We start from the raw sequence: 22,125 nt of genomic DNA, 5'->3' as shown, positions 1-22,125 counted from the left end.
TTAACTGCACTAATGACATCAAACAGGTATAATATAGCAAGAAAACATCAGATTTAATACCTTATAAAATATGTACAGAACTTGAACAATTTTTGTAAGATACAACTCAAGTCACAACTGAATTACAAATGTAATCAGATACTCAGTTATAATGGAAAAGCCTAATGGGTTAAAAAAAAAAAATGTAAACCATAAAAGATAGCAAATGTTTTTAAAATACACAAAATTCTAAGTTTAAATTTTGATTTTATAGAAGTACATATTTACAATCTTAAAATTTGTTAATTTTACATGAGCTTTATTAGAGCAACAGAGAACAAGGATAAGTTCTTTTTAACCACTTACACAGGCAGTCGGGGCGACTGGCAGGATGCAGTACACGCTAGCTAAAACAGGGGGGACCAAGGGCTTTATTAGTGGGGTCATAAAAAAGACTTCACCAAAACTGCAAGCTGGCAAACAAGCAGTTTCACTTTAGATACTTCAATGCAGGAACCCAGTTTTCTTACATGACAAAAGGAAGATTATAAATAGCAGTTATCTGAAGAGTAGCTGGGAGGATTAAATGAGATCACCTGTGTGACTGCACTTACATATTATCATTAAGACACGCCCAGGGTGTTAAAGTTCACAGCACAGTTCACACCAGGACCTTCCTTTCAGGTTTAAAAACCTCCAACAGTATTTAGTTCTTAATCCAAAAACCAATGTTTAAAGCATAAAATCCTTAATTGGAGTGTTCAGCCCCGTTGATTTTCAAAGCCATTTATAAAACACTTCAATACTGATACTATAGTGATGATATTAAAGCTATCAAAACTTTGTAATGATCACAAAGGTTTGACCTCCCAGGTTTCGAGTCCAAAGTCATTTGCCTGACAGAGAACACTGCAGAGATATCAGACAGATACTCCATCTCTCAAACAAGATGACATCTGCTTTCTATGTTTTCCGTTTATCATAATCTCCAACCATCTTCTTGATGTGTGACAATTTGCTCTTCAACTGCTTGCAATAATTCCTCTTACTTTTGTAATCTGCAGACTAAAAAGGAAAAAAGTGAATCACATAAATTCAATCAAATCAAAATGGGTCATGTGTTAGCTGTTGGAAAGGCAGAGGTGGAAAAAGCGAATACTACTTAGTCAAATAGACTTGTCGGGAGTGTTAAATGAGGCAACATACTTAAAGTACTCAGCAGTATTCACTAACCACAGAGGCAATTGATTCTCTTGCCTCTATCATATCATCTTAACTAAGTTTTACAAAGGATATACTCATTTCTAAATATGTGCAAATGACCAAGAATATTTATGGCGCTTTTTGCTAAGACATTATCTAAAATCTCATTAAAACAAAAAACTGGTGATATCATTTGACTTGAGAAAGGAGAACCATGTGAATGGCAGTGTAAGAGAGACAAGAAATTTTACTATATGATCTTTTAGAAGTCTGCTTTTAAAATCATGATGTTTGAGGATTTTAAATGTGTTTAATATAAATTTTTTTACAAGCAAAAAATTTTTTAAGTCAGTAAAGACTAATGATGCCAAGAGTTGGCAAGGAAATGGAGCAATGGGAACATACACCGTTTGGTGGGGATATAAATGTAAATTGACACAGGCACTTTGGAAAACTATTTGGCAGTATATACTAAAACCCTGGTGGTGTAGTGGTTAAGTGCTACAGCGGCTAACCAAAGGGTTGGCAGTTCAAATCCGCCAGACGCTCCTTGGAAACTCTGTGGGGCAGTTCTACTCTGTCCTGTAGGGTCGCTGAGTCGGAATTGACTCAACGGCAGTGGGTTTACTAAGGCCCAAAGACCCTGCAGTTTTACTCATAGTTATATGTACACATGTGCACAGAAAGACATTAAAAAAAAATTTTATAGCTGCATTACTTGTATCAGCCAAAATGTTTGTAGTTGTATTAGTTAGGAACAACCCAAATGTTCATTAAGAGCAGAATGGACGAACAAGTTACGTCAGACAGCAATAAAATAAATGAACCTCAGCTAATGCCACAACAGGAATGTACCTCACAAACATAAATACTGAGCAAAAGAAGCCACTCAAAATATGCGTACTATGTGATACCATTTATATAAAGTTCAAAACTGGTAAACAAAATTTATGATGTTAAAAGCCAGGCTGCCTGGCCAACAGATACATGAGAAAATGCTCTCGATCATTAGTCATTAGAGAAATGCAAATTAAAACTACGATGAGATTCCATCTGACACCAACTAGACTGGCATTAATTCAAAAATCACAAAATAATAAATGTTGGAGAGGCTGCGGAGAGACTGGAACTCTCATACACTGCTGGTGGGATTGTAAAATGGTACAACCACTGTGGAAATCCATCTGGCGTTATCTTAAACAGTTAGAAATAGAACTACCATACAACCCAGAAATCCCACTCCTCGGAATATACCCTAAAAATACAAGACCCTTCACACAAACAGATATATGCACACCCATGTTTATTGCAGCTCTGTTTACAATAGCAAAAAGCTGGAAGCAACCAAGATGTCCATCAACGGACGAATGGGTAAATAAATTGTGGTATATTCACACAATGGAATACTACGCATCGATAAAGAACAGTGACGAATCTCTGAAACATTTCATAACATGGAGGAATCTGGAAGGCATTATGCTGAGCGAAATGAGTCAGTTGCAAAAGGACAAATATTGTATAAGACCACTATTATAAGATCTTGAGAAATAGAAAAAACGGAAAAGAACACATACTTTTGTGGTTACAAAGGGGGGAGGGAGGGAGGGAGGGAGGGAGAGGGCTTTTTATTGATCAATCTGTAGATGGGAACTGCTTTGGGTGAAGGGAAAGACAACACTCAAAACAAGGAAGGTCAGCCTAATTGGACAGGATTAAAAGTAAAGAGGTTTCCGAGATAAAATGAAAGCTTCAAAGGATAGCGAAGCAGGGGCTGGGGTCTGGGGAACTTGGTTTGAGAGGACTTCTAAATCAATGGGCAAAACAATTCTATTATGAAAACACTCTGCATCCCACTTTGAATTGTGGCACCTGGGGTCCTAAATGCCAACAAGCAGCCATCTAAAATACATTAATTGGTCTCAACCCACCGGGAGCAAAGGCAAAGGAAGAACACCAAGGTCACACGACAACTAAGAACCCAAGAGACAGAAAGGGCCACTTGAACCAGAGACCTACAATATCCTGAGACCAGAAGAACTAGTTGGTGCCCGGCCACAATCGATGTCTGCCCTGTCAGGGAGCACAAGAGACAACTCCTGAGGGAGCAGGAGACCAATGGGATACAGACCCCAAATTCTCATTAAAAGACCACACCTAATGGTATGATTGCGACTAGAGGAATCCCAGAGACAATGCTCCCCAGAACTTCTGATGGCACAGGACAGGAACCAACCCCGAAGACAAATCATCAGGCATGAAAAGGACTGGTCAGTGGGGGGGAGAGAGATACTGATGAAGAGTGAGCTAATTAAATCAGGTGGACACGGGAGAGTGTGTTGGCAACTCTTGACTGGAGGGGGGATGGGAAGATAGAGAGAGAGGGAAGAAGGTAAAATTGGCACGAAACGAGAGACTGTAAGGGCTGACTCAATAGGGGGAGAGCAAGTGGGAGAAGGGAGTAAGATGTATGTAAACCTACATGTGACAGACTGATTGGAATGGTAAATGTTCACTTAAAGCTTAATAAAAATTTAAAAAAAAAAAAAAAAAAGCCAGGCTGCCTGGATAAACCTTGAAAACATTATGCTGAGTGAAATCAGTCAGTCACAAAGGGCAGATATTATATGACCCAACTTACATGAAACATCTAGAACGGGCAAATGCACAGAAACCAAAGTTTATTAGTGGTTACCAGGGGAAAGTGGAAGTCATCGCTGAGGGGCACTGACTTCTGTTGAGGGTGTTGGAAACATCTGGAAACAGACAGCAGTGATGGCCAAATAACATGACGAACGTAATTAATGTCACTGAATGTACATGTAAAAAATGGCAAATGTTTTGTTATATATATTTTTACCACAATAAAAAAAATTTCAGGATAATGGTTACTTCGGGGAGAGGGCAGAAACCAGCAGGGAATGGGGAAAGTATTGCTAAGAAATTAATTTCTTGATCTGGGTGACAGTTACAGAGGCATGTGGTCATTTTGTGAAATTTTACCAAGCTGTACACTTACAATTTATGCACTTTTCGTTATGTATACTTCAACTTAAAAATAAAGTTTTTAAATAATCAGCATTGGTTGTAGCTACAAACCACTAAAGCTAAGGTTCCAACTTCTCAATTACAGTTTTCATCTTGTAATTACAGGCCTCCTGTCTATAATCAGGGTATGACAAGGCACTCATAGCCGCTGTAAAGGTTAAATGAAAAGCACATAACAGAAAAGTTCTTCCTGACAGAAGCTTACAATCCAGGATACTTACTCTTTTCACTTGCTTCAGTCTATTGTATTCATCAGCAGCAGCCTATTAATGAGAAACACAAGGGAATATACATTTAGTGGGGCACTTTCTCTTTAAAGAAAAACATTTCCTGATGCTATACTCTGGATCTAAAAATGCCAACTTATGACCAAAAGGGGGAATTAAAATAATGAAGTCTTAAGGCTGGAAGGTCTGAAGGAATTCAGAGAAGAAACATTTTGACATGGTATTTCTCATGTTCCATTCACATGAACAAGTAACGCTATTTTTTCTGCAGCCTCTCATCTTGCCCCAGGCCAGTCCACAAGCCACAGGCCAGGTCTTTTCTAAAGCACAGCTCTGATCAGGTTATATCCCACTGCAAAACTTGGCTGAGCTCTCCTTTAGCTTCTGTATAAATCTAGTCTCCTACCTTTCCAGTCTCAATATCCATCATTTGCTGTTCCTTTATAAACTAGGCACGTCTTAACTTCCCCTAAACTCCCAGGACTTGAGCAGACTTTAAGCCTTCTCTGAGTAGTCAGTTACAGTACTTTCTGTACATAATGCAAGCACAGCATTTTACTACATTGACTAAGGTGTTTAGACATCAGTTTTTCTCTTCAAATATGAGTTCAAAATCTTTGAGGGCAGAGACAGGGTATTGTTTCTCTTTTTAACCTCAGCAATTTTATACCATCTAGGAAAGAATAAGTGATCAATAAATGTGTATTGAATTCAAAGGGTTTATGATAACCCCATACAGAAACCATAAAAGAAAACTATAAAATCCTACTATATAAGAATACTTCGATACTGAAAGGCAGATCACCCCAATAGAAAAATGGCAAAGGGCATTTAATCACATTAATATGAATTTCCAATAAATGTATGAAGTGATGTAAAAAGTTTCATTACTAGTATCTAACACCCAAGCAGCAACTTCAGGCACATGTTAGTGATCAGTGGGTCAAATGAGCCCCCCAGTGCATTACTAAGGGGAATGAAGTTGGTACAAATTTTCTGATGGGTAGTTCTGCAACAATACGGATCCAAAGATTTATGTTGCATAACTTAATATTCTGGAATTTGTTCTGGCTAGATAAGCAGACAACTGCGCAAAGATGGAAAAGTTCACCAGAGTATTAGTGGTACTACTTGGTGAGGGTGGGAGGGAGACATACCTAAATGTCTGTCCACAGAGGGTGAGTTTTAAGTATGGTACAACCATAAAATTGAGTATTATGAAGCTATTTTTAAAATAAGTAGGTCTTTATTATTGACATGCAAAGAAAACAATAAGCTATTGTTGAGTAAAAAAGCAGGATATAAGTAGCGACAGACAGTAAGAAAGTGTTAAAAGAAAAACAAACAAAAATCCCACAATGATGGGGTCATGTCAAAGAAACACAGAAGCCAACTGAAAGGGCTTCCAATGGTCAAAGATAGAAGAATTAGAGCATCAAAATAAGCAAAGCAGTATTGGATTATAACCTAAAGTACAAAGTAGATATCCAGCAGTCCATGGTGATATGAATGACTGAATGCATGAAAAATGAAATGTTAAAAGCCATTCATTTATACATTCATGCAAATCTCTTGTGCAGAAGAATTCTAAGTAATTTATGTAGATACTCTGCCCTCATGGAGGTGGCACATAACTCCCCACTCCTTAAGTGTGGGCTAAACATAGTCACTTCCAAAAAGTACAGTATGGAAAGAGGGAATAAAGAATAATTTTACAAAGGAGAGACCTAACAAATACTACTTCAACCAGGTGATCCAGAGGGGAAAAAAAGATAATCATAAATTACTGTTAAGTACTAAAAAAAAGCAGGAAGGATATAAATAAAACATATAAGACTGTTCCATATCAAAACTTGTGTGTGTAACATACATATATATACGCACTCCTGCATGGAAAGGGTGTTTTAAACACTAATTATTTTGGTGATATCTGGGTAGTGGGATTTAAAACAATTTTTCTGCATACATTTTTGTCTTGTTTAAATTTTTTTTACATGAACAATGAATTATGTTTATAGATAGAGCTATAAATAGAAATTATGTTTATAAATAACATGGCTATTTTCTTTTAAACAGGAAGGGATATATGTAAATAGACTATTGTTCTCTTAACCATACTCTTCAATTTGGAAAGACTTATCCAACTCATTTTCAATGAAATTACAGTTTGATAATGATTAGTAAATTTTTTAAATCAACATTAGTATAAAGGATACTGTTATCTCTATTGATTAGACTAAACTATGTAATTTAGAAATATCAGGTTTGAGAATACCATGTACTCTTCACTTTCTTCTCTATAGTCATCCAATTCTTTATCCAGACGAGAGAGCTCTTTACTGATCTCATCGAGTTCTGCCTGTAAGCTCTTGTATTCCTGCAGGCCAGTGTCAAAGCTTCTCTTGTAGAGTTGTCTTTGTTGATCTGAAGTGATAGGTGGATATTCCCTAAACATTAAGAGAGAAAATGATACATATGTATCCCTACCCATTGTCACTGAGTCAATCCCGACTCACAGCAGCTCTATAGGACACAGTAGAGCTGCCCCATAAGGTTGTCAAAGCTGCAGTCTTTACCGAAGCAGAGCGCCATGTTTTTCTCCCATAGAGTGGCTGGTGGGCTCTAATCGCCAGCCTTTTGGTTGGCAGTCAAGTGCTTTAACCACTGCACCACCAGAGCTTCTGTGTGTCCCCAGATGACTTAAAATCCAGTGTTTCTTCCTCAAAAATAATAAAGCTGGTGCGGTATGGAGAATGAGATCCTCTTGTTTTCTTTCTGTTGCTTATGGGGAGAGGAAGGTGGGATGCAAATAGGTTCTTTTAAGAATGCTTATACTTTATATACTACTGCTCTTTTATTTTTTTCTTTTTTAAAGCAACTATGCCTATACGATTATTAAAAATAAAGCTGAAAACCATTTATGAAATTCAAGGGTCCAAGTCATAGGAACTCATTACTTTGAATACACGACACCACATGATAATGGAATATTTGTGTTTAAAGTCTTAAAACCGCAGTGCTGGAGCATGAACATGTTCTGATTACTGCAGTGACAGAGCGGCGGACTGCCAACCTGGCTGCTTCCTGCTACCGCCTAGGGTTTCAAACTTCTTCGTGGGGGAGGGGTTCTTATTTTTCCTAAGTGGAAATTGTTTGTTTGTTTTTTGACTATAAAAGTAGAGGTAAAAATGTACATGTATAAAAATGTATGTTCACTGTAAAAATAATCTGGCAGTGCATTCAAATATGAAGGAGAAAAACTGAAATCTGTATCACTAATAGCTCTCACTATACCAGCTACTCTTTACTTAAGAAGATGATGCTAAAAAAAAAAATGCTACTGCCTCACAAAGCACTGAGAAAATGCTCTGAATTGTTTCACAGGGCTAAGGAGCTTCATAAAAAACAAAACAAAAAACCAGTTGCCACTGAGTCGATTCTGACTCATAGTGACCCTATAGAACAGATCAGAACCGCTCCCTAAGGTTTCCAAGGAGCACCTGGTGCATTTGAACTGCAGACCATTTGGTTAGCAGCCGTAGCTCTTAACCACTACACCACCAGATTTTCCAGGAGTTTCATAACAATATGGAATTTCAAATTTTAGGTCTAACAGTCAGTCTAATATCTTCATTTTACAGAGAGGAGAAGTAAAATGATTTGCTTAAAAGGGAAATAAGAATTCAGGATTCCTAAAAGTTTTCTGTTAAACTTTCCTTCTAAATATAAGCTATGCAAGTATTTCCCAGACAGATGGCTGAACTAGGCCAGTGACTCCTGGGGGAAGAGGGAAAGATGGGGTATCAAAATCACACATGAGTAGGGGGGTTTCAAGCTATACATGTCCACTCATTCCTCCCAACATCTTAAAAGAAGCAATGTTTTGGTCAGCCACTATTTCTGATTTGTGCCCTATTCCTCAAAATACTTAGGCATAAAAAGCCTACATATCATACACGAGTATAGTTTGACACGATGGATTAGAACAAAACCACTGACACAGAAAGGAACTTAATCACAACCTTGGCCAGAACAGTAAATCGCTATCTCAACTGTTTACCAAACTGTTTACCAAAGTTCTCTGGATTGAACTTTTAAAAAGAAACTCTGTTACTGAATTATAGCATGTAGCAATTGTTGAAATAGAATACATTTGTTCAGTACATTTTCACCTAATTTTTTTTTTTTAAAGAGAGACACTCTGGTCTTAGCATGACAGCTTCACTTAAAAGTAATTGCCAAGGGACTGGAAGGAGGGAGCGGGCTGACTCACTAGGGGGAGAGTAAATGGGTAGTAAGGTGTATATAAGTTTATATGTGAGAGGCTGACTTGATTTGTAAACTTTCACTCAAAGCACAATAAAAATTATTTTTTTTTAAAAAAGTAATTGCCAGAGGAAGGCCAGAGTATTGGTCTGGGAATCTTATAATCAGTAACTTCTTTATGTAAAACAATGTTGCCTATACTTGTATTTTATTTATTTGAAAGACTTTTCTTAGGTGACTACTGGAAGAGGCAAGAGCACTGGTGAAGTTTATCAGCCATTTGGTGGGGAAGCTGAAAATGATTTTAAGACATGGTTATAGCCAAACACATCCCCACCACCTCAATCGTTATTATGAAAGGTCACTGGGTGGGCCAGGGTGGGGGGCAGGTAGAATGTCTCCAGTTCTGCTTGGCAGAGGATGAGATTCCATCATGAACCCAGCTTTGGAGGCAACAGCTCCAAATCTGGTTGGCCCATTTAATAATCAGGATGGGAAATCGGATCCAGCAAGAGTAGTGCTGACGCGGTACCTGATCCAGTCCTCCTCCAGCTCATCGCACGACTCGCCGCCTGTTGTGTAGTCTGTGTCATAGTGGTCTTGCTCTGTTCTCCTTGACTTCCCTGCTCTTCCCTTCGTGGAAGCCAATCTTGAAGGCGTCTCAAAGTTACCGCTGCTGCTGTAACGAGGCTGTCTGTAGTCATCCACAGGTGAAGTCAGGGGAAGCTCCTGAGCCACCTCAGGCACCCTAATAAAACAGGGATCGTTTTCCAGTGACTACGGGGTACACTACAATTCTCTGCCAGTGCATTGTAACCACGACAACCAACAATAACACCAAGAGACGTCACATGTAGGTGAACTCACTCAAGGAGTTCATATGCGCAACACTGAGCAGATGCCTAGTTTCCTGCGTTTGATTTAGCACCACCTCAGTCCTCTAACACATACCAGCAGCTTTAAGGCTCTGATTTCACCGTTCTCCATAAAATGGATCAAAGATTTCATTTGTGGAAGTTCAAACCGACCTAGAACAGGTGTTTACCTGACCTGTGCCTGAGACTTACTATGCAGAAGGCTGCCAAGAATAACACTCATAATTCTTTTCCATGTGTTCTTCCAGCTCTAAGGCATGCTGGGTGGGGAAGAGGAATGCACTTTACATGTTTACCTCTGCAAGCCTGACTCTCAGAAACAAGCTCTTCATAAGACTTCGTGAAATAAAGATATATGTTAGACTACCATATATCAATTTTCTTTTCTAGATAAAATATTTAAAAATCTAAAAAAAAAAAAAAAGTAAAGCTATATATAGCAATGATTTAAAGAGCTCATTAAGGATTCTTTTTAAATTGCTATATTAATCCCAAAGCCATGTCAAGTGGATGAAATGGAGCTTTCTATTACACTTATTATTTCTCTAATATACCTGTTTAATATTGTATCAGATTTTTAATAGTACATAATGTTTCTGCTATGAGCATGAAAATGAAGTCTAACACAGGGATAAAATTCCAGGTGCTGTTATTGTGTGGCAACTGTAAACAACTACTGAGTAACGGAAATGCAAAGCTTAAGTTTCCTCTGTGGTAGAGCTAAACCAAAACCCGTCGAGTCGATTCCAACTTATAGCAACCCTATAGGACAGAGTAGAACTGCCCCATAGGGTTCCCAACAAGTGGCTGGTGGATTCAAACTGCTGACCTTTTGGTTAGCAGTGCAATGCTTAATCACTACACCACTATACCACTACTACCAACTCTTCTCACTGACGTGGATTGCTCATTCCCTCTTCATCAAAACATGTGCTTAGGGAAACAATTGAAACTCATTCGAACTCTGATATCCATGAGTAATGAACATCAAGTATTACCCCCCTAGGAGGTCTCCAGGGAGTCCTGGAGGGGGCAGTGGTTAAACACTTGGCTGCTAACTGAAAGGCCGGCAGGTGGTTCAAACCCACCAGCTGCTCCACAGGAGAAAGATGAGCTAGAGGACAAAAACAGAAATGAAAGACCAAGAAAGGGCCTGAGCCTCCCTATTCAATACAAAGAAAACAAACAGAACAAAACAAAAAACCCAGTTGCTATTGAGTAGCTTCCAACTCATAGGAACACCTAAATCAACTATTTAAAATATCCAGAGCATTTTCTTTTTATTGTACTTTAGATGAAGGTTTACAGAACAAATCAGTTTCTCATCAAACAGTTAGCACACGCATTATTCTATGACATTGGTTAACAACCCCACAACATGTCAAAACTCTCCCTTCTCAACCCTGGGTTCCCTATCACCAGCTTTCCTGTTCCCTCCTGCCTTCCAGTCCCCACCCCTTTAGTCTTGTTTTGTTCCATAGGACTGTTCAATCTTTGGCTGAAGGGTGAACCTCAGGAGTGACCTCGTTACTGAGCTGAAAGGGGTTATACTTTCAGGGTTTCTCCAGTCTTTATCCAGAGCATTTTATATGTCCTTACTGCTTTCAACTTATAGCAACTGTAATCTTGTGCAGTATCTACCAGGTTTACTCTGTTTTCTAGGTGATTCAGAGCTACTTGATTCTGTTGTCAGAGTCTTAGATTTCTAACCATACTTGTTAATTTCTTGTAGACCCCTAAAGCTTTGGGTTCTGTGTAGTTGGAAGCGGGGTGGTATTTATTTCTTCTAAGTTTATTCAGGTAATATAGCTTTGTATGCTATGTTAACGCTACTTCTAATGGAAGAAAAATGTGACTTTCTCCAAGAGTCAATGATTAACAAGTTCCTGGACACGCTGCCAAAACTGCCAGGTACTCTACTCTTTGCTTCGAGGTAGCAGAACAAATGGGGCCAGGGGCCAAGTAAGGAGGAAGCTAAAGAGCAAAACAAAACAGAAAAATAAACAAAAAAACAACCAAAACACAAAAAAACTAATTAAAGTGGCCTCCTGCCTTAATTTTATGATCTTAGATGCTGATATCAGAAATCCTTACCTTGCAAGTAAAGTATATGTAAATGAAGAGTTAGGAAACATATGTATTCCCAACAACCTTTAAACATATTTTTAGACACAAGTCCTACCAAAAATCTGTACAATTCGGAAAAGACAACCACCCCTATATTGCCCGGCTCCCTTCTTTAGTCATGCTCATATGCATTCCTGACCTCATCAACTCAGGTCCAGAAGACCGCCCTTTTGTAGCTTTTTAATTCATCTTTTTTTCTTCTTTATTTGTTTGTTTTGTTCTCCTTCCTCCCTCCCACACACCTGTGCTGTCCCTCTCTTGCCCTAACTTTCAGTGTAGTCATTGTGCACTTTCTTCCACCCCTGCTAAATTGAAACCTAGATGAGAACATGAACTTGGTGTTCCCGGGGGCACCTGGCCCACTATTGTTCATGGCAGGTAGGTGTTCAAGACAACTACTGAATTGATTCACAAGAATCCTCCTTTTCTGATAACACACAGTGTTGGTGCAGGAAAGGGAACTCTACATAATCAACATTGATGCTATGACTACATGATGCCCATTATTTTATGTGGCATTTTATAACTGCCAGTGTTATTTAGGGTATATTCAAACCTGGACAATCAGAGAACTCCATCATCCCGGCTTCAGGGATGACAGGGACCCAAAAAAGGGCCAGTCAGAATCTCCCCAGCAGATTTGATACATAAGCTTTGAGAAAGGAAATCTTTTCTGAATCCTGTGCTAGAGCATCAATGGCGCTGGGTGAATGTGGATGGCCATCTTGCCACAACAGAAGCTGGACTGAGAATAAGGTCGACATAGCAAGAGATAAGAGCTTGAAAGAGTCCTGATTATCTTCTGAACCTCTGGATCATGCCATACGTAAAACCAGATTCATCCCTGGGACTTACGTAAACCAGTAATTTCTTCTTTTAGCTTAAGTTCGTGTGACTTGGGCTTCTCTAACTTGTATAAAAACCCTAACAGATTATCTTATCAGCCTAGTACTACCAAACAATGGTCTCATTTGGCACTCTAAGAGAAAGCTTGCCTTGACAGCTTTAAATCATGGGAACATTCAACTTTCTATGTCTTGATTTATAAAGGTTAATTCACCCTGAGTGTGAACAGGATAGTACGAAGTGTACTGTGGTACAATGAATCACTTTTATGGCCTTTCTCACCATGGTCTTGTGACTCCTACAAAATGATTGGGTAGGACTATGCACAAGAGGTCTTGTTGCCTACCAAGTGGACTGGACAGCTCGCTAATAATGCAAATAAGGTATATGGTACCCTTGTGGGAGTGGGACCATGCAAATAAGTTGTATGTTGTATGGGGACCTCACTACCACCAGGAAGAAGAGACAGGAGAGGAGCGCATCCTTTGGACCCAGGGTCCCTGCGCTGAGAACCTCCTAGATCCAGGAGACAGACAAAGAGAGGATTTTAACACTAGAGGTGGCACAAGACAGCCGGAAATTATAGGAGGTCAGATGCCCCTGTGCTGCCATTTTTGCTTTTTTTTTTTTTTTTTAATGGGGATCTCCCAAATTGACTTCGAAAAAGTAGAAAAGCAACTGTTTTCAGTTAAATTCTGGTCTATCCTCATCTAGAATTATTTTTAATTAGCAGACTGCCTTGAAATTCTAAGGTACAGGGTATTACAATGAGCAAAAGAAGCTAAACATGAGAGTAACTACAATATGATTTCACTTTATCAAATATAAAATAATATTCCAAGAATAGGCTGAACTAATAGATGTTCATAGGTGTCAAAATAGTTTTTACCTCTAGAGGGGTAGGTATTGATGGAGAAGAGGCTTGGAATTTCTATATCTCAGAGTGGTGATTATTTGAATGTTCACAAATGTGAAAATTCATCAAGCTGTATACTCAAGATCAGTGCTCTTTGCAGAGTGTATGTTACGCTTTGGGGAACAAATCTTAGTCTTTGAGGTACCTCAACCTTAACGTGGACCTTAGACACAGTGGTGTTCATTCTTTAATTCCTACTCTATCCAGTAAAATAGCAAGCAGGACAGAGGTGCTCACGGGGTTAACTAAGCACCTCTAAGAAAGCAGTAAGAAAGACAGGCTATGATTTATTACCCATGGCTATTCCCATCCAAATGGATGTCCTGTGAATCCTCAGTACCCTTCTATGGACAACACTTGACATTTTCTATTACAAAAATTCCTTCCATCATCACCCCATGTAACAGGATCTGTGAGACATACCATCTCATTCATATCCCTTAGCACCACCCCTTCTTCTGGTTCTAAAATTAAGCACCATATTTGCATTTTCTAGACCTTCAAGAAAGTTCTGGGGTGTAGGTTGGGAGTGTAAACTGGTACAACCCTACAGAGTACAATTTGACTACATTTATCAAAAACAACAAATACACATTTCCTTTAACCTAGCAATTCTACTTTTAGTATTTTTCCTCCTGATACAGTCACATACGTGTGAAGTGATAAACGTGCAAGATTACTCCCTACAGTGCTGTTTGTAATAAAAAAAAAGAGAAAAGTATGCGCTGAACTAGGACTAAGAAAATAAATTACAGAATATCCATTCAACAGAATATTATGCAGCTATAAAAAGCAATCAGTAAGACAACACACAATACAAGGAATGTCAGCCTAATTGGACTGGACGAAAAGCAAAGAGGTTTCCGGGATAAAATGAAAGCTTCAAAAGTCAGCGGAGCAGGGGCTGGGGTCTGGGGAACATGGTTTGAGGAGACTTCTAAGTCAACGGGCAAAATAATTCTATTATGAAAACATTCTGCATCCCACTTTGAATTGTGGCGCCTGGGGTCCTAAATGCCAACAAGCGGCCATCTAAGATACATCAATTGGTCTGAACCCACCTGGAGCAAAGGCAAAGGAAGAACACCAAGGCCACAGGACAACTAAGAACCCAAGAGACAGAAAGGGCCACATGAACCAGAGACCTACATTATCCTGAGACCAGAAGAACTAGTTGGTGCCCGGCCAAAATCGATGTCTGCCCTGCTAGGGAGCACAACAGACAACTCCTGAGGGAGCAGGAGGCCAATGGGATACAGACCCCAAATTCTCATAAAAAGACCATACCTAATGATATGAATATGAATGCGACTAGAGGAATCCCAGAGACAATGCTCCCCAGAACTTCTGATGGCACAGGACAGGAACCATCACTGAAGACAACTCATCAGGCATGAAAAGGACTGGTCAGCGGTGGGGAGAGAGACGCTGATGAAGAGTGAGCCAATTAAATTAGGTGGACACTGGAGAGTGTGTTGGCAACTCTTGACTGGAGGGGGGGATGGGAAGATAGAGAGAGAGGGAAGATGGCAAAATTGGCACGAAACGAGAGACTGAAAGGCCTGACCCAATAGGGGGAGAGCAAGTGGGAGAAGGGAGTATGATGTATGTAAACCTACATGTGACAGACTGATTGGAATGGTAAATGTTCACTTGAAGCTTAATAAAAATTAATTTAAAAAAAAAAAAAGCAATCAGTAAACTCTTTGCAATACTGATATGGACAGTCTCAAAGATACGTTGCTAACAATGTGTTTCATACGCTAGTTTCGTCTTTTTTTAAAAAAAAAAGAAAAAAAGAACCAATATACACATCTGGTCGGCATATTTATAAAACATCTCTGGAAGGATATTTAAAAAAACAAAAAACAAAACTGGTAACCCTGGTCGCCTCTTAGGAGAAGAGCCAGGTAGCTGGGTATAAAAGGTACTTGTCATGGACTGAATTGTGTCCCCCCCAAAATATGTGTCAACTTGGTTAGACCATGATTCCCAGTATTGTGTGGCTGTCCTCTACTTTGTGATTTTCCTACATGATATAAATCATAATCTCTGCCTGCAGTTAAAGAGGATTAGGATGGGATTGTAACACCCTTGCTCAGGTTACATTCTTGATCCAAGGTAAAGGGAGTTTCCCTGGAGTATGGCCTGTCCCACCTTTTAAAAGGAAAGCAAGCAGAGAGTTGGGGACCTCATACCACCAAGAATGAAACACTGGGAGCAGAGTGAGTCATCTGGACCCAGGGTTCCTAAGTAGAGAAGCTCCTAGTCCAGGGGAAGACTGATGACAAGGACCTTCTTCCAAAGCCAACAGAGAGGGAAAGCCTTCCCCTGGAGCTGACACCCTGAATTTGGACTTCTAGCCTACTAGACTGTGAGAAAACACACTTCTCTTTGTTAAAGCCAACCATTTGTGGTATTTCTGTTATAGCAGCACTAGATGACTAAGACAGTTCTCTTTTGTACCATTAAAATTTTGTACTAAATGAACACACTGGTTTTATTTGAGAATAAGTAAGGCTTTAAAATTATTCCAGATAAATTTGTGAAAATATTTTCTTGGTTTTCATGAAAAGGGTCAGCACCTCTGTAAAGTCTGTGTAACCATACAGACCTTTCAATTTAGAAGCAAAGCTGGTCAAAAAATGCAGTCTAGGTATTTACTTTGTATGCTCGAAAGTCATTCAAATTATACCTTAAAATTTTTAGGACTGCCTCTCTACTGTGTACCTTTGCTCTTAATAGCTTCAATACTTTACTTTTTGTCAAAATCCAAAGAGAAGACAGGAGTACAGAGAGAATACCCTTCCTCCAATTATTCACGACTGAAATCAACCCAGAAAAAGGGGAAAACAGGGGTGGTGCTAAAGGGTATGAATGACCAAGGTGGGTTCTGAGACCAAAACAAAATATATGGGGGTTAAGGAAGGCTGCCAGTCCATTCAATTTCCAAATTCCATTCCAGTGTAATAATAAAGCCTACTGTCTTCAAAAAGCCCTGATGGGTTAAGAGCTTGGCTGCTAATCAAAAGGTTGGCAGTTCAAATCTACTAGCCACTCCTTGGAAAGCCTATGGGGCAGTTCTACTCTGTCCTATAGGGTTGCTATGAGTCAGAACTGACTTGATGGCAACAGGTGTGGTTTTTTGGTTATTGTCTTCAAACTTATTCTATAATTAACTCATCTGCTGGTGTCATCCTTTTTTTTATTATTGTGCTTTAAGTTAAAGTTTACAGATCAAGTCAGTCTCTCACACAAAAACTTATATACACCTTGCTACGTACTCCCAATTGCTCTCCCCCTAATGAGACAGCCCGCTCCCTCCCTCCGCTCTCTCTTTTCGTGTCCATTTCTCCAGCTTGTAAGCCCCTCTACCCTCTCATCTCCCCTCCAGGGAGGAGATGCCAACATAGTCTCAAGTGTCCACCTGATCCAAGGTGCTAGTGTCATCTTACTGGGATTCTAAGCCAGAACTACTATGTACTGAGATAGTGGGGGTGGGAAGATAGGTGTAAAACTTTGAAATAAAAAATCTTCCCAGTGGATATACCTTAAACTCAGAACAATCAAACTACCTAAAGGGAAGATTTTTTGGTCTTCAAAGGGATTTAGAGTTCTAGAATTATATATTGTTGTTGTGTGCCATCAAGTCGATTTCAACTCACAGCAACCCCACATGACAGAGCAGACTACCCCATAGGGTTTTCTAGGCTGTAATCTTTACAGAAGCGGAGTGCTGTGTCTTTCTCCCATGGAGCTGCTGGATGGGCTCAAATTGCCAACCTTTCAATTTGCAGCTGAGCGCTTAACCACTGCACCACAAGGGCTCCTTAGAATTATATATGTTGTTGTGTGCTGTTGAGTCGACTCTGACTTACGGCAACCCTATAGGACAGAGAAGAACTTCTCCATAGGTTTCCAAGGCTGTCATCTTCACGGAAGCAGATCGTCACATCTTTCTACCACAGAGTAGCTAGTGGGTTCAAACCACTGACCTTTTGGTTAGCAGCTTAGCACTTAACCACTGTGCTACAAGGGCTCCTTAGAATTATATATAATTTTTGCTGTTGAGTTGATTCCAACTCATAGCGACCCTATAGGACAGGACAGAACTGCTCCATAGAGTTTCCAAGGAGTACCTGGTAGATTCGAACTGCCAACCTTTTGGTTAGCAGCTGTAGCACTTAACCGCTATGCCAGCAGGGTCTTCAGAATTATATATAGGAGCACTAATTAATCATCCGTAAGCATAAATTATATCAAAGTCCTTAATGATATTGCCAACGTCTTTCTCTCACTATCAGTCATTAGGTTGGGTTAGAATTGGGCTTTTGGGTGAACTAAAACCAAGATGGGGATACCATTTCAATAACCATAATTGCATCTACTATAGGCCAGACACTCACTGGGAGGTATTTCAGATTACATAAAATACCAAAAATATAAAACAAAACCTAGAGGCATTATTAGTTGCACATACTCCCCAATAATATGGAAGACACAGTACAGCAGCCTGGCAAATGAGATCTCAGAATTCCTGACTTCGACATGAAGTCTTCTAGCTTTAGGGTTGCTATGAGTCAGAATCGACTGGATGGCAACTGGTTTGTTTTTTTTTTTGGTTAGTTTAAAAGAAATGTAAATGGACAAGGTTGATCAACAAGCTATCTCCCTCTTCTACTAAGGAGATCTAATAAATAAAGGCAAAAAGAGAGACTGAGAACCACACTTAGCTCTGCTGTCAGTCAGTTAACTTTCACCCATACCCAAACCTCAAAACCAGAAATAGAGAAGAGAGGACACAAATAGCCACATTCCTAGAGTGAAAGGAACCAACCCTGCTTTTCTCTATTAAACAAACAAACAAACACAAACCCATCGCTGTCAACTCATAGCGACACTACGGGACAGAGTAGAACTGCCCCCCAGGGCTTCCAAGGAGCAGCTGGTAGATTCGGACTATCAGAATTTCCGTTAGCAGCCAAGCTCTCAGCCGCTGCGCCACCAGGGCTCTTTCTATTAAACCACAAGTGAGAAGAGGCATTTTCAGTTTAGAAGAGAAGAAGGCCCTACCAGCTCACAACCCCATCCTCCCCACCACAGCCTTGGAAGTAGCCCTAGGCTTCTACGTAAAATGCTAATCCCAGCCTTCAACTTTCACACACACACAGCTGGGTATTTTTAAAGCAGAATTAATGGCACAAAATACTACTTACGGTGTTGACTTGTAGGAAGAGTCTGGGTAGGGCCGCTTGTCATTCACTTTCCCATTGAAAGAGTATACCACGGAACCATCAATTCTTTCCACATCAGACGGTGGCGGGGGCATGTCTTGTGTGCCTGCGGAAACATTTTTAACCTAAAGAAACAGCCCAAGGGGACACAAGTATTATTTAGCCTATAATTTAAAAGGGAAAGAAATGCAAGAAAAATATCATATACAAAGTTATTGTCTAATGTTTATTGGGCTCATCAAATAAAAGCAACCTGCAAGGACTGCCTTTTTATATCGGTCAAATCAACATTTTTACAAACACATAAAATGAGCTAATTCCTAGTTTAAGAAGACCGAAATGCGTTACAAAAAAGAAAAATCTTGATTATCTGATTCTTGTCCTGATGTGATTAAAACCAAATTCGGGTTGCTGACGAATCAATTCCGACTCATAGCCGCACAGGGCAGAATAGAGCTGCTCCATCAGGTTTCCAAGGAGCAGCTGGTGGATTCGAACTGACTCTGCTCTTAACCACTCTGCCACCAGTGCTCCCCTGATGTGATTAGGTGTAATAATTATCTATGGTAATTGCCCCATTCCCTCCCTCTCCCCATCAGGAAGACCAGTCTCATTTTATCTAGGGTTATAGGGCCTGAGCTTTGATGGCCCAGAGGTTAAGCACTTGGCTACTAAGCAAAAAGTCTGCAGTTCAAACACACCAGCCACACTCCACAGGAGGCAGATGTGGCAGTCTGCTTCCTTATAGGGTCACTGTGAGTTGGAACTGACTCGATGGCAATGGGTTTGTTTTTTTTTCGAGGAGGGGTTAGAGCCCAGGAATTTGCATTTCTTACAAGCTCCCAGGTAATACTGATGCTGTCTGGGCACTACACGGGGAAAACTACTAATCTAGGACAAAGGACACTGGCTCTTCTTAATTCATGAATTCATTCATCTCTAAACATGCAATGTTAAAACCCCAGAAGAAATTAGGCAGCTGGAACTGATTTTTGCTATGGCTCTTCAAGGAGAGCTGTTTACTTTCCCTTAAGGTACATTCTCAATGGCTCTATTATTTACAGCCTACACAGTACAGTCACATTGCTGCCTTCCTTTCTGCTTCCTTCTTACCCCATTCTGATCTGTAAGTAGATTTGTCCTACAGAAATAATAATCTATTGAAATTATACCTGGTTAAATATGAAAAGCACAGCCACCTAGACTCCCAGCATAAAGTCTGTTAGTTTTCATGTAGCAGACCCAACACTTTAAATTTCACCTAAAGATCTTGAAAATTATTACATATTACTTTGCAACTGGTAGAAAAAAATAAATAAAAATAAAGTGCTGCATCCAAATAAATCACTGAGTTATTTTAACATAAAGGAATAAAAATAAGGTGGAAAAAAATCAAAATAATTCCACAAATTATTTCTCTGAAATAGAGTAACTTTTCCACAGGGAAAGTGGGACTGCAGTGGCATCACCCCAGATCTGACAACTACAAGATCTATAAAGCCTCAGTCTCCTGCAAGAAACTACCTACTCCATAAGGTTTTTTTTTTTTTTTTTTATCGTGCTTTAGGAGAAATTTTACAACACAAATTAGTTTCTCACTCAAAAATTTATGCACGGATTGTTCTGTGACATTGGCTGCAACCCCCACAATGTGTCAGCACTCTCCCCCTTTCTACCCTGGGTTCCCCGTTTCCTTCATCCAGTTTTCCTGTCCCTTCCTACCTTCTTCCATAAAGTTGTTTTATCGATTAAATGACATGGTAAGGTATGTATCACGTTAACACAGTGCCTTCTGAACACAGTAAAAACTCAGGGAAGAGTTTTCTGGAATAATGCCATTGGAGCTCATCAAAGGATTTTATAAATATCTGAAGGTGACAGCAGACTTTTATTTGAATTATTTTGCTACTGTAAGTCCTTACAATTATGTTCAGCATTAATACAGTTTATTTCCCTGCAATGCACACACCTTACACCTCTAGGTTTTTCATTCTGTGTAGCATCAGACTATGGCAGGCTCCTTTCCTATCCCTTCAATATTAAATAGCAAAAGATATTTACCCATTCCTCAAAGTACACAGAGGCATTCTCAATTGTTTATTATTCCCATGAGTCAGAAAGGAATGGAATAATTTTTCTCTGAAAGTGGAATTTGGCAGCAACTGGGAAACCAGTGGGTGAGTTGCCAGGGAGTGTACTTAGACCCCACCACAGGGGATGAGGTGGGAATCATTCTTGGCTTCCAATGAATTCCTTTGTTGTTAGCTGCTGTGGAATCCAACTCATGGTGACCCCATGCACAACAGATTGTCTTAGTCTGGCAGCTCTTGGCTGAAACCTGCTCAGCATCAGATTCTTTAAAAAAAAATTCTCTGCTGTTGAATCGATTCTGACTCATAGCAACCCTACAGGACAGAGTAGAACTGCCCCATAGGATTTCCAAGCCTATAATCTTTACAGAAGCAGACTGTTACACCTTTTTTCCTGCAGAGAGGCTAGTAGGTTTCAACTGCCAACCTTTCTGTTAGTAGCCGAGGGCTTAACCACTGCCTCACACCAGGGCTTCTTATCAGTTCACTTCCAAAAACCCAAACCCACTGCTGTCAAGTGGATTCTGACTCATAGCGACCCTGTTCACTTAAGATACTGCAAATCACTAAGTTTCACAAGCAAATGCTTGGCCAAAGGCCTCTTCTTATTCCGGAGGTCTCATCAGAATTTAAAAAGACTTCTTTTAGAAAAAAACAAAACAAAATGTATTTTACACTTCTCCAGGCTTTTCCCCACTCCAACATTAGCAGAGGTTGCAAAGCTCACTGGTGTCCTACTGACTTTAGCAAGCCTGAAACCCAAAGTTTCATAAATAAGGGGTCCTTGTAGAGACTTATCAGCACCTGAAATGCCCTTTTCTTTACCAGCTAATCCCTAATGTGCTCCAAGTCTTGGCTCAAGTGCACCACCTTCCAGAGGCCTTCCACACAAGCCTCTGCTGGGCAAGCCACCAAGCACCTGTGCATACAAACCTCTCACCAGAGCACTTACATACCACAAACAATTGCTTTGTTGTTGTTGTTGTCGTTAGATGCTGAGCAGTCAATTTTGACTCATGGTGGCCCTATGTGTGCAGAGTAGAACTCCTCCATAGGGGTTCCCAGGCTGTGACCTAGAACAATTGCTTACTCACAGTATAATCACTTGCTCATATATCTAATTATTACATTAGATAGTGGACTGCTTTTAAAGCCACCATCTCTGCTTGCTTACAATGTGTAAAATACTGAACTGATACGTCATTGTGTAGGCACAATCTTATAGGTAAATATTATTATTCTCTTTTCTGATACGAGGAAGCTGTGCCTCAGGGAGTTAGATAACCTGCCCAAGGACTTTATACCTAGAAAGTGATA

At 39.8% G+C, this 22,125-nt stretch overlaps 1 protein-coding gene across 2 annotated transcripts in view; it reads right to left on the bottom strand.

The window, feature by feature from the left end:
* Positions 1–227: 227 nt before the first annotated feature.
* Positions 228–22,125, bottom strand: part of OCLN (occludin) — a 62,338-nt gene continuing 40,440 nt past the window's right edge. For both annotated transcript variants that reach the window (XM_064272909.1, XM_003408084.4), the window contains 5 exons: positions 18,701–18,843; positions 9,253–9,468; positions 6,730–6,901; positions 4,449–4,490; positions 228–1,044 (listed from right to left, as the gene is read on the bottom strand). In XM_064272909.1, coding sequence (XP_064128979.1) covers positions 943–1,044; positions 4,449–4,490; positions 6,730–6,901; positions 9,253–9,468; positions 18,701–18,843 — 675 coding nt within the window. In that variant the 3' untranslated portion in view covers positions 228–942. The remainder of the gene's footprint in view (positions 1,045–4,448; positions 4,491–6,729; positions 6,902–9,252; positions 9,469–18,700; positions 18,844–22,125) is intronic.

This window comes from Loxodonta africana, chromosome 2 (assembly GCF_030014295.1).
Source record: "Loxodonta africana isolate mLoxAfr1 chromosome 2, mLoxAfr1.hap2, whole genome shotgun sequence".
NCBI lineage: Eukaryota > Metazoa > Chordata > Mammalia > Proboscidea > Elephantidae > Loxodonta > Loxodonta africana.
The sequence above is the reverse complement of the archived record's forward strand: the minus strand, read 5'-3'. Positions and strand labels throughout refer to the sequence as shown.